Source organism: Somniosus microcephalus, chromosome 15 (genome assembly GCF_052327205.1).
Source record: "Somniosus microcephalus isolate GS21.2 chromosome 15, FLI_Smic_1.0, whole genome shotgun sequence".
Lineage (NCBI taxonomy): Eukaryota > Metazoa > Chordata > Chondrichthyes > Squaliformes > Somniosidae > Somniosus > Somniosus microcephalus.
In genome coordinates, this window is record NC_141001.1 from 25717302 (window position 1) to 25730861 (window position 13560).

At 45.2% G+C, this 13560-nt stretch overlaps 1 protein-coding gene across 2 annotated transcripts in view; it reads left to right on the top strand.

The window, feature by feature from the left end:
- znf408 (zinc finger protein 408) overlaps nucleotides 1-9892 on the top strand; it is a 35274-nt gene extending 25382 nt beyond the window's left edge. For both annotated transcript variants that reach the window (XM_086007570.1, XM_086007571.1), the window contains 2 exons: nucleotides 2422-3378; nucleotides 8566-9892. In XM_086007570.1, coding sequence (XP_085863696.1) covers nucleotides 2422-3378; nucleotides 8566-9833 — 2225 coding nt within the window. In that variant the 3' untranslated portion in view covers nucleotides 9834-9892. The remainder of the gene's footprint in view (nucleotides 1-2421; nucleotides 3379-8565) is intronic.
- The last annotated feature ends 3668 nt before the right edge of the window (nucleotides 9893-13560 follow it).

Here is a 13560-nt window from a genome sequence, read left to right on the forward strand (position 1 = left end):
GAAACCCACGCAGACACAGGGAGAATGTGCAAACTCCACACAGACAGTCGCCCGAGGCCAGATTTGAACCCGGGTCCCTGGCGCTGTGAGGCAACAGTGCTAACCACTATGCCACCGTGCCTCCCTGTCTGTCCCTGTGTGAATCTGCTGCCGGGCAACATTTCTACCTTTTAATAGCTTCAAAGATGAAAGTGAAAGTACTTATAAAACGTTTTTGGTAAATGTTATGTAATTTTTAAAAGAGATACTAACTTTTTCGAAGCTGGATTAACAGAGTTTGAGCTGGAAGTAGTGAAGCAATGGCTGCCCGATGCCTGAGTTGAAAAGCATTAGTCTCGCCCACAGACGCAGCGATTGGCCAACCATCAGGTGACTGAACTGTAGGATTGGTCAATCGTGCCGGCACAGGATTGGTTGACCTTGACGTCAGTCAATCAATGCTACTTAGCAGATAATGAGTTTAATTTTTGAAGGTTTTTTGCATAACGCGCGAACAATTTTTGTCCGGCCGAAATGTAAATACGCTTAGGACGGTTCTGGAATCGTCAGCTTTCTTTCGACGTAACGCACGTGTAGGTACGCTCTATAACTTTCGTGTTAATTCAAGACAGACAGACGGAATGACAGACAGAAGTATCCTTTTTTATATATAAAGATAGGATCCAAGGGAAAGTGGCAAGTTGGATCCAAAATTGGCTCTGACAGGAAGCAAAGGGTAATGGTCGACGGGTGTTTTTGTGACAGGAAGACTGTTTCCAGTGGGGGTCCACAGGGCTCAGTACTAGGTCCCTTGCTTTTTGTGGTATACATCAATGATTTAGACTTCAATGTAGGGGGAATGATTAAGAAGTTTGCAGATGATACAAAAATTGGCCGTGTGGTTGATAGTGAGGAAGAAAGCTGTAGCCTGCAGGCAGATATCAATGGACTGGTCAGGTGGGCAGAAAAGTGGCAAATGGAATTCAATCTAGAGAAGTGTGAGGTAATGCATTTGGGGAGGGGTAGCAAGGCAAGGGAATACACAATAAATGGTAGGATACTGAAAAGTACAGAGGGACCTTGGAGTGCATGTCCACAGAATCCTGAAGGTAGCAGGACAGAGAGAGGTGGTTACTTTCCTTAATTAGCCAAGGCATAGAATATAAGAGCAGGGAGGTTATGCTTGCTCTGTTTTAAAAAAAAAAAAAAACATTAGTTAGGCCACAGCTAGAGTACTGCGTACAGTTCTGGTCACCACATTACAGGAAGGATGTGACTGCCCTAGAGAGGTTGCAGAGGAGATTTACCAGGATGTTGCCTGGACTGGAGAATTTTAGCTATGAGGAAAGATTGGAGAGGCTGGGGTTGTTTTCTTTGGAACAGAGGAGGTTGAGGGGAGACTTGATTGAGGTGTATAAAATTATGAGGGGCCTAGATAGAGTGGATAGGAAGGACCTATTTCCCCTAGCAGAGAGGTCAATAACCAGGGGGCATAGATTTAACGTAATTGGTAGAAGGATTAGAGGGGATTTGAGAAAAATTTTCACCCAGAGGGTGGTGGGGGTCTGCAACTCACTGCCTGAAAAGGTGGTAGAGGCAGAGACCCTCATCACATTTTTAAAAAGTACTTGGATATTCACTTGAAGTGCTGCAACTTACAGGGCTACGGACCAAGAGCTGGAAAAGTGGGATTAAGCTGGAGAGCTCTTTTTTGGCTGGCACAGACATAATGGGCTAAATGGCCTCCTTCTGTGCCGTAAATTTCTATGATTCTATTTCTATGGTGAGCAGCAGTTTAACATAAGATTGTCGTTAAGAACAAGTCAACAGTAAGCAGCTGATGTCCATCACTCTTTAACATTGAGCTTTATGTATCCATACTCTAGAGTGCATGTTCCCTTTAAGTACTATGCTTGGATCATCATTTCAGTCCAGTAGAGTTGCTCTGGCAGTGGCATAGGGGCAGCACGGTGGCATAGTGGTTAGCACTGTTGCCTCACAGCGCCAGGGACCCGGGTTCAAATCCGGCCTCGGGTGACTGTCTGTGTGGAGTTTGCACATTCTCCCCGTGTTTGCGTGGGTTTCCTCCGGGTGCTCCGGTTTCCTCCCACAGTCCAAAGATGTGCGGGTTAGGTTGATTGGCCATGATAAAAAATTGGCCCTTAGTGTTAGGGGGGATTAAATACGTGGGGTTACGGGGATAGGGCTTGGGTGGGATGGCTGTCGGTGTAGGGACCGGGTGCTAGGGTTTGGATGATCAGCCATGATCTCGTTGAATGGCGGAGCAGGCTCGAAGGGCCGAATGGCCTACTCCTGCTCCTATCTTCTATGTTTCTATGGTTTGGTACTTTGTCATTTTATACTTGTTAGCTATGTGATCACCTGTAGTTACATGGAGACAGAGAAGTTTTTATATTGACTGCTGTGACCTCTTGTTAACAGAAATACTAGATGAAGAGCCCGTGGATAGTACACCAACGCATGCTGATGACGAGCCAACCGATTCTCCTCAGTTCATGCCACTGTGCACCAAGCCAACTGTAGTGGAAAAAGAGCCAGAGTGTAAGGACATGGTGAAAACCGATCAGCCTGTTAAAAGGTCGCAGCGGCTTCAGATGAAACGTGAAACTCAGAACAAGTTGTCAGAGAAGAGAGTGAACCGGGTTGCCTTGAGATGTGAACCAAAGTTAAGCGGGGCCAATAACACTGAGCAAGTGCTGCTCCCAGCCCCTTTCTCCAAACAGAGTGACACTGAGAAACCGCATGAACCTGGGATTGACAAATTGGCACAAGATGCTAGTGACATTGAGACCAAAAGGTTGAAGAAAAATAAGCAGTCTGCACTTGGTGAGAGGACCTTGCGGTCATCAATATGCAGCAAGCACCTTGGAACTTCTGCAGCTGGGAGAGTTCGAATGATACACACTGGGCTCAATTCACAAACACTGAACCTCCAGGTACCACAGGTGGAGGCCCCGAAACAGGACAGGAGGAAGAAAACAATGAGAGACAAGCCTAAAGAAGAGAAAGAGAAATGCTCTGTTCAAAACACAGAGGCCAAGTCTCCGGAGGATCACGGAGCAAAAGAGAAATCGGGTGGCAATTTGGCCACGCCGCACAAAAAGGGGGAGGGGCTAAAACTGCCGACAGAAAACGGAGAACACGTTCAAGCTAAGGAGAAACCCACACCTAAAACCAAATTGGGGGCAAGTGGGAAGTTCTGTCGGCGTGACAGTTCCCAGATCGACCCCAGTGAGAGGAGGTACAGGTGTGATGACTGTGGAAAAGGTTTCATCCAGATGTGCCACCTGAAGAAACATCGGTTCACTCACACTGGCCATAAACCGTACCTGTGCAACGAGTGTGGGAAAAGCTACAGCTCTGAGGAGAGTTTTAAAGGTAAATGGAAGGGGCTGCCCAAAATTGTCACGGTCATTTTCACACCAGGGAGGGAGATGATGCTTTGTGGACTTTTTTTAATATATTCTATTCTGTGTCTAATCTTTCATTATTTATAGTAGACCAGTGGACTTTAAGGAGACAGAATGCTTCTAGTTTTGTATAAAAGAGACCATTATCCACTGGTGCTGACTTAAACCATTTTTAAAATAATTCCCCATCCCCCCTCACAGTGCCTCCTGTTGTAATGCTTCCTGTGTCAATTGGGAGGGCTAGACAGACCGGCATACAGACCTCTCTAAATGCATTGTTGTTTCATAAGCAACCAGTTGGATTTGCTGGTTGTCCTTCTGCATCATTGGCACTCCACATCTGGACACGGTTGTCTGGCAGACTCCCGGTGAAGGTAGCTGGTGGTGGATCAGCTAATACAGTCTTGCATCCTTTGATGTAGAGTACCTGCTCTTTATTGCCACATCTATCTGTTTTAAATGTGAGACAGAAAGAGAGAGAACTTGAATTTATATAGCGTCTTTCACGACCTCAGGACCTCCCAAAACACTTCATAGCTTTTGAAGTGTAGCACTGTTGTAATGTAGGAAACATGGCAGCCAATTTGCACACAGCAAGGTCCCACAAACAGCAGTGAGATAATGACCAGATAATCTGTTTTAGTGATGTTGGTAGTGTGATGAATATTGGCCAGGACACCAGGGAGAACTCCCCTGTTCATCTTCAAATATTGCCGTGGGATCTTCTACATCCACCCGAGAGGGCAGATGATGCTTCGGTTTAACATCTCATCCAAAAGATGGCACCTCTGACTGCAGCATTGTCTCAGTACTGCACTGGAGTGTCAGCCTAGACTTTGTGCTCAAGTCTTTGGAGTGGGACTTGAAACTACAACCTTGAAACTGTAACTTTTACTAGTGGGGTGCCATAAGATCAGTGCTTGGGCCTCCGCTATTTACAATCTATATTAATGATTTAGGTGAAGGGACCGAGTGTAATGTACAGGAAACTTTCGATTAACCGGCCCCTAAATAACCGGAACGCGCTATCCACCAGCAAAATTCAGGAGTCGGTTCAGGTAACTTTTTTTACTTTTAGTTACTTTTTTTAATTGATTTGTTGCTATGCAATGGTGTAGCTGAAGCTGTTGCTAAGCTACAGAGACGCTTGCAACTTGTGCCGATTGTTTTGAAGCTGTTGCACAGGGTTTGTTGCTTTATACGGAGCTCTGAGCTCCGTATCTTTTACTATAGCGTTCGGTTATCCGGAATTGTTGATGAACCGGCAACACGTCGGCCCCATCCGTGCCGGATACCAGAAAGTTTCCTGTATCCAAGTTTGCTGGTGATAGAAAGCTAGGTGGGAAAGTAAGCTGTGAGGAGAACACAAAGAGCCTGCAGAGTGATATAGACAAGTTAAGTGAGTGGGCAGTAAGGTGGCAGATGGAATATAATGTGGGGAAATGTGAGGTTATTCACTTTGGTAGGAAGAATAGAAAAACAGAATATTTTTTAAATGGTGAGAAACTTTCAAATGTTGGTGTTCAGAGAGATTTGGGTGTCCTTGTGCAAGAAACACAGAAAGCTGGCATGCAGGTACAGCAAGCAATAAGGAAGGCAAATGGCATGTTGGTCTTTATTGCAAGGGGGTTGGAGTATAAGAGTAAGGAAGTCTTGCTACAATTGTACAGGGCCTTGGTGAGACCACACCTGGAGTACTGTGCTCAGTTTTGGTCTCCTTATCTGAGGAAGGATATACTTGCCTTGGAGGCGGTGCGACGAAGGTTCACTAGATTGATTCCTGGGATGAGAGGGCTGTCCTATGAGGAGAGATTGAGTAGATTGGGCCGATACTCTCTGGAGTTCAGAAGAATGAAACATGATCTCATTGAAACATACAAGATTCTGAGGGGGATTGACAGGGTAGATGCTGAGAAGTTGTTTCCCCTGGCTGGAGAGTGTAGAACTAGGGGACATTGTCTCAGGATAAGGGGTCGGCCATTTAAGACTGAGATGAGGAGGAATTTCTTCACTCGGGGTTGTGAATCTTTGGAATTCTCTACCCCAAAGGCTGTGGATGCTGAATCATTGAATATATTCAAGGCTGATAGATAGATAGATTTTTGGACTCTAGGGGAATGAAGGGATATGGGGATCGGGCAGGAAAGTGGAGTTGAGGTCGAAGGTCAGCCATGATCTTATCGAATGGCAGAGCAGGCTCGGAGGGCCATATGACCTACTCCTGCTCTTAATCCTTATGTTCTGTGTCTTATATTCTTCTAACTCGGGCAAGATTGCTATCACTGAGCCATGGCTAACACCATGAGGGCCTTTTGTAGTTGGTAATTTTCATAAATTAATCCCAAACAAGTGTCTATATACATCTAGTCTCATTATAATCTCTGTTATAACTATCTTGGTTATAAGTCCTTAAGTCTTTTGGCTGCTGATATTTTCATGTTAAATTAAATGCTAAATTATAGGATGATCACTGCATTGTGTGCCGCCTTATAATGCATACAGTCCTTATTTCCGCCCCCCCCCCCCCCCCCCCCAGGACAGCTTAAGGGGAAAAACTTACATTTTCACTAACAATTAAAACCACGCATTAGTAGTCAGTGTGCAAAGAAATAAACTGTAAAGATGCTGGCTGACACGGTGGGTTAGCACACTGTCTTTGCATCCCTCCTGTCTAATATCTGTAACAAAATCTTGGACTTGTACAGTGCCTTTAACTCTTCGGGTACTTTATATAGGAGGTAAGTGGGGAAGAACCTGTAAGGATTGTAAACAAAATAAGTTTGGCAGTCTCTACTCCTTTACTAGTGAGTGTGAGCCCATCATTTGCCACTAATTACCACACTCCGAGGCCACAAGGATGGCTGGTGTAGCAAATTAAATTGTCACAGTGAACTATAGGATGTTCTCCGAGCTTGGGATGAAGGCATGTTGTTGGGGTAGAGGAGAGTGTGAGCTATACTGAGTGCTTGATACTGTCCCAGGTTTTCTCTCTAAATTGGTCATATATACAAATTTAAAAAGAGGTAAAAATGTCTTTTTTTCCTCCACATATAACATAAAACATTTGATGGTCATCTCAAATTGAGACTTTTCATTATTAACTATGTATCCTAACAGGGTGGTTGATTGGTTCAGTATTAAGTGACGTTTGATCAACTTTCCCTATTTGTATTCATGTTCGTTTCCCCCTTCCTTGGATCTCCACTGCTACCCACATCCTTCTCCAACTGAGTGGAATAGTGGGCTGATCTGGGCTGTGGCTCTGCCAGTGCCACCATGGGACCAGGTCAGGAGTTGAAAGGTTGGGATTGATCCTTTGGGAGCCCAGACCCCAATCATCAGCTGCCTCTTCTTGGCTGGACTGAAATTGTAAATGCCTCTAAGATCACCATTGTATTTATTTATGTATTTTGTCTGGATTTTGACAAGTGGTGTTAGAGGTACTGGTTTTGGTGACATTTACAAATGGTGACATTTAAGATCTGGGCAGTGGATCCAACAACAACAGCGTATTTATATAGCACCTTTTAACATAGTAAAACATCCCAAGGCGCTTCACAGGAGAATTTTAAGATAAAAAATTTGACACCGATCCACATAAGGATAAATGAGGGCAGGTGGCCTAAAGCTTGGTCAAAGAGGTAGGTTTTAAGGAGCGTCTTAAAGGAGGAAAGCGAGGTAGCGAGGAGGACAGGTTTAGGCATCCACATACGATGCATCACCAACCTGTGCTATGGACTAGGAGAACGCAAGCCTATGCCCATGATTTACCTCGCTATTAGTTCCCCTAACTTTACAGTCCTAGTGGCCCATTGAAGCTTGGCAATGGCAGGCCATCTGCAGGTCCTGCCTGATGGGGAATGGTGAGTTGCATGTTTTGCTTTGATCCGTTACGTGTCTGATTTGTGCAGAAGACTATCACAATGTTACAGTCTCAAAGCCTCTGATAAATCTACACAGGTAAGAGTTTCTGTTTGCTTGATTTACAGTGCAAACTCTCACCCTTTAGACACATCCCACTTGGCTAAATCCAGAGAGCTTAGGTGCAGGTTGGCAAAGCTGAGGCTTAGAGGACGCAACTATGGATAGGGACACTGCTGGAGTTTAACCTACTAATGCCATGAAGCCCACCAGCACGGACCACTGGTAAGCTTCCTGCTGCTCGTTCCACTAGGACCACCCTACCCCTTATAGTGTTGGCTTGGAAGGTTATCTGGAGCCATGTGGCTAGAATCCTAGCTCCTGTTCACAAGTCTTTCCCATTAACAGGGTATTGCTCACCTGCCTGGCTCAGGTGTGAGATTATTGCGTCTGTCACAAACTGAACTTCCATTACTAGGCATGTCATTTTGGAGACCCCGTGACCCAAATGAAGCCCCCAATTATAGCCCCCAATTATTTCCCTTCTCCGCCTCAAAAAAGGATAGTCACTAGTTCGTCATTAGATACCTAAGTGTGGGTTGGCGTCCTCACTAGGCAAGCAGCAGGTACCAGGAGTTTCTCAAGTGATGTGTGAGCGCATTGGCACCATCGCTGTGACAACGGCATGAACACACACCACGAACACCCATAGAAGAGTGGTTCCACCACTCTGGAGCTTCAGCAGCATCTGCTCTCTTCTCCGCAGCTAATTCAGGTAAGCACTGAACCCTGGCCATATGAGCACACGTTCTCATACCCGGCCTCCCAAGTAACATGTCCCAGCAGTCATTATTCAGAGTCTGAGCTTCCTCAGCAGCTGTATGACGGATACCTACTTTCAGCATGGTGGAGGGGAAGCTTGCCCTTGATGATTTAGATGTCAAGTCCAGTGCCCCATACTGGGCTCGCTCATCACGAACAGCTTAACCCAGGTTCTCATCAGCAACTTTGGCAAAGAGATATGTTCGGAGTTGAGGATGCAAGTCCATGGTTCTCCATGCATCTTCCAACATGCACTATGCTGTCTCACAGAAGGTAATTAAGCCAAGTAATTAGTGGGAAATTGAGAAGCTAAAATGGACAGAAAGTATGCTTGCTTTTCTAAGGTAAAAGATCCATCATCCACTCAGGAGTCATGGCCAAGAACTGACTGATTGCTGTGCATGGTTTGCTGGGTTATTCTACGCAGACTGCTTGCTGTTTTAAACAGTCTTCTAACTGTCTTCTTTCATAGCCCACCAGATGCTGCACAGAGGCGAGCGGCCATTCAAATGTCAGCAATGCGACAAGGCCTACGCATTGAAACGGGATCTCCGAGAGCACGAGCGGGTACATTCGGGGGAACGTCCATTCGTGTGCAATGAGTGTGGAAAGGCATTTGCCCGGTCACCGTCCCTCCGGGTTCACAAGAAGCTCCACCGCCTCAAGGCCATGAACCTTGGCAACCCGCGGGCCTGCAGCTGCAGTGTGTGCGACAAGGAGCTGGCCAATCCGGGCTCGCTGAAGAACCACATGAGGCTGCACACGGGCGAAAAGCCGTTCACTTGCACGTACTGCGGCAAAGCCTTCAGGCAGATCGGCAACCTCCGGGGCCACCAACGAATCCACACCGGGGAGAAACCGTACAAATGTGAGGACTGTGGGGAGTTCTTCTCCCAGTTGCCTGAATTGCGGAGACATCGGATTTCACACACTGGGGAAGTCTACCTCTGTACAATATGTGGGAAAACGTTGAGGGATCCGCACACTTTCAGAGCTCATGAACGCCTGCACACAGGAGAGCGACCCTTTAAATGCGATCAGTGTGGGAAGGCATATACCCTCGCCACCAAGCTTCGCAGGCACCAGAGAATACACTTGACTGAAAAGCCGTTTAAATGCGACATCTGTGGCAAAGGGTACACCATGACCCAAAGCTTAAAGAGACACAGGGCGTCCCACAAGAAAAGCGAGGCGCGGAGTTTAGGGGAGGTGGCAGAAGCCATCGCCTCTTTGGAAAAAGAAAGCTCCGAAAGCAAAACTCTTGCGTTGACGCCAAAGCGAGTTAGGAAAGTAGGCTTAAACACAGTCAGCCAAGAGAACGACGACTCTATGGGAAACGAAAGTGTAGTTTTAAACCTCTATGTGCACACCATCGAAATGGTGGAAATTCCGAGCACAGAACACGAAGAGAACGTGGTGCTAAGTGCTGACGGCCAGAGCCCAGGTGAACCGAGCATTACATTCCAGCAGGTGCAGCACAATGTAACTTTGGAGACTGAAGGAATGGTTGGAGACCCCTCGCAAGACGTGGTTGCTCAGGCCCTGGTAGGAAGTCAGCGACCTCTCAATGAAGATATCATAGAAATAATTATTCCGGACACTGAGGATTATACTGAACGAGTCACTACCAGAAACTGTGTTGTAGAGCAAGAGAAATTGGCCAACAATGCTGTTGTTATTGAGGAGGATATTGGGTTTAATACTGTTGCTGAGATTGTAGAGATATCAACTGGCAGTTGAACTCCAATAACACGTCTTTATTTGTGTGTCTGACTTTGTATTAAAATGTGTTTCTTGCATTTGGGAATCCAATGCATTACATTTTTAGATCGTGTCTGACAGTAACAGACCTGACTGGTTTGTGTGCCCAGAAATCCCCATTTCTGGATGGACATGACCGTGTAGACCCTGGAAGCTGCATCGTCGCACTCAACTCCCACAAATTTCTTTACAGGTGCAATTATGTGAGTCATGATTGTGTTTAATTTATAATCCATTTCCAAAGTTAAGGGTTGCACTTGATAATGAGCATGTACGAGAACATAGATTGAAAGTGTTGCCAGCGGTGGTTGTCTCACTAGTGTGCTACCAGGGTTTCCTGCTGTATTAGTACTAAACAGCTCCTCAGGGTTACAGCTAGAGGGGCAAAAGCAGTTGGATCAGCCACCTCTTGTCAACTTTTCAAAGGTTTTAATATTGCAATCCAATCACATAGCTAGTTATTAAATATAATAAAAACTGGTGTCATTTCTTGGTCATGACCTGTAGATTATCAATCTAAACTTCTAGCGGATACGTCACAATTGTTAACCCTTCAATGTAAAAATCATTGCTCGTCATTTGCAAAGAATGCATTGGTCACCTGTCTCTTCGGTGACACTGGGGGGGAAAAAAACAAATTAATGCAGCCCCAAAAATCTCCTCCACGCAGATTTGTTGAAATGAGCAGCTGAAATGATTTCAAAGCACAACCTCCTTTCAGGGTTCAGGTGACGAATCGATTAATGCTAATGAATTTCACCATTGGACTAGTAATCCAGAGGCCTGGACCAATAATTCAGAGAACGTGAGTTCAAATCCCATCATGGCAGTTTGAGAATTTGAATTCAGTTCAAGCATTCTGGAAATAAAAAGCTGGTATCAATAAAAGTGATCACAAAGATGTTGGATTGTCATAAAAATCCAACTGGTTCACTATGTCCTTTGGGGAAGGAAACCTTCCGTCCTTACCCTGTCTGACCTACATGTGACTCCAGGCCCACACCAATGTGGTTGACTCTTAACTTCCCTCTGGAGTGGCCGAGCAAGTTGTATCAGACTGCGTGCAGTGGTTCAAGAAGACTGACCACCATCACCTCAGGGCAACTAGGTGGTACAGGAAACTTTGTGCTATCCGGAGGTGAGCTATCCGGCAATCTGGAGCCACCGGCAAAAATCAGCAGCCGTTTTTTATTTTTGGTTTTTTTTTGTTGCTTTGTTTGAACAGTCAAGCTGTGCAAGGTCTGTAGCTATAGCAATAGCTTCAGCTACAGAGCTTTAGGGCCACACCCGAGTGTTTAGAAGCTGTTGCTAAGCAACAGTGTTTGTTGTAAAATACGGAGATAAGAATCTCCGTATCTCTCAACATTAACTCTGGAGAGTACGGCAGTTTTGAGGCAACGGCAGCAGCTTGGTCCCGTGGGTGCCGGATAGCACAAAGTTTCCTGTAATAAATGGCAGCCTTGCCAGTGCCACCCACATCCCCAGAATTAACTTTTGTTTAAAAGCTGGCTTGGAGTTACTTTCAGCTATTCTTTACTAAGCGATATATACATTTTTTGAAATAAAACAGAGAGCTCCTATTACCATATCAGGACACAATTTAAAACGTGGAGCAGTGTGTTGTGCCTGACCTGGGGCCGGACCCACCCTTTCTCCCAGGCAAGCACAGTGGACAACTACAGGAGACTCACTAATGTGTCTCTTAGGCCATCTGATCTGGAGGCAAGACGAGCTGAGTCAACGGTATGTTAGTGTGAACTATTGCAATTAATTTCCAAAATACCTACAGACCATACTGTCCAGAGATGAAGGTACAATATACTCCAACCAAAAAAAAACTCGGCTCCTTTCATGTGAGGTTTCTTTTTCCAAGTATGGAAAGTATACATAAAAAAAACCAAAAATAATTGCCAAGTGAAGAGGAACTCAGTTCTGTTGTTGGAGTACGTGTGTGTGTTTTGGAACTCCTGTTGAGAGTTAGAACAGAATGCGTCAGCAAATAATAACTATTGAGTACTTAACTCAATGATGTTCTCTGAAAATTGTGATTTTCTTCATATTTTGTGATTGAAAGATTTGTCACCATAGCTCAGAATGATAGCTCATTTTGAAATTTCCTGACATCAGGTGAACACAAACACAAAGCCTAGTGACTAATAGCTACCACTAACAATTGGTTAGACTCAAAGTTGCAGTGCAGAGCAAGATCATTAGGGCTATCAAATCTGTGCCAGTGCTTTTATAAGAACATAAGAAATAGGAGCAGGAGTAGGCCAATCGGCCCCTCGAGCCTGATCCGCCATTCAATAAGATCATGGCTGATCTGATCCTAACCGCCAATCCACTATCACAGAACCATCTCCTGAATCTAACAGAATTAGACACACGAAATAGGAGCAGGATCAGGCTACACGGCCCCTGGGCCTGCTCCGCTACCCACAGGGCCATGACCGATCCGAACCTAGACTCATGTCCAAATTCCTGCCTGCTCCCCGTAACCTTTAATTCCCTTTACTCCTAGGAAACTGTCTATTTCTGTTTTAAATTTATGTAATGATGTAGCTTCTACAGCTTTTTGGGGCAGCATATTCCATGGACCTACCACCCTCTGAGTGAAGTAGTTCCTCCTCATCTCAGTTTTGAAAGAGCAGCCCCTTATTCTAAGACTATGCCCCCTAGTTCTAGTTTCACCCATCATCGGGAACATCTTCCCCGCATCCACCCGATCCAACCCCTTCACAATCTTATATGTTTCAATAAGATCGCCTCTCATTCTTCTGAACTCCAATGAGTAGAGTCCCAATCTACTCAACCTCTCCTCATATGTCCATCCCCTCATCCCCGGGATTAACCAAGTGAACCTTTGTACTGACTCGAGAGCAAGTATGTCCTTTCTTAAGTATGGACACCAAAACTGTAAGCAGTATTCCAGGTGCGGTCTCACCAATACCTTGTACAACTGAAGCAATACCTCCCTATTTTTATATATCCCCCTAGCAATGAAAGCCAACATTCCATTGGCCTTCTTAATCACTTGCTGCACCTGCATACTAACCTTTTGAGTTTCGTGCACCAGGACCCCCAGATCCCTTTGTACTTCAGTACTTTCCAGTTTCTTGCCATTAAGATAATAACTTGCTCTACGATTTTTCCTGCCAAAGTGCATAACCTCACACTTTCCAGTATTGTATTCCATCTGCCAAATCTCTGCCCACTTAGCCTGTCGATGTCCCCTTGCAGGTTTTTTATGTCCTCCTCACTCACTACTTTCCCTCCCATCTTAGTATCATCTGCAAACTTTGATATGTTACACTCGGTCCCCTCCTCCAAATCGTTAATATAGATTGTAAAGAGTTGGGGACCCCAGCACTGACCCCTGCTGAACACCACTAGTTACTGATTGCCAGTCTGAGAATGAACCATTTATCCCAACTCTCTGCCTTCTGTTAGATAGCCAATCCTCTATCCATGCCAGAATATTACCCCCAATCCCGTGATTTTTTATCTTAAGCAATAATTTTTTGTGTGGCACCTTGTCAAATGCCTTTTGGAAGTCTAAATACACTACGTCCACTGGTTCCCCTTTATCCACCCTATACGTTACTTCCTCAAAGAACTCCAGCAAATTTGTCAAACATGACTTCCCCTTCATAAAACCATGCTGACCTTGTCCTATTAAATTATGATTATCCAAATGTCCTGTTAC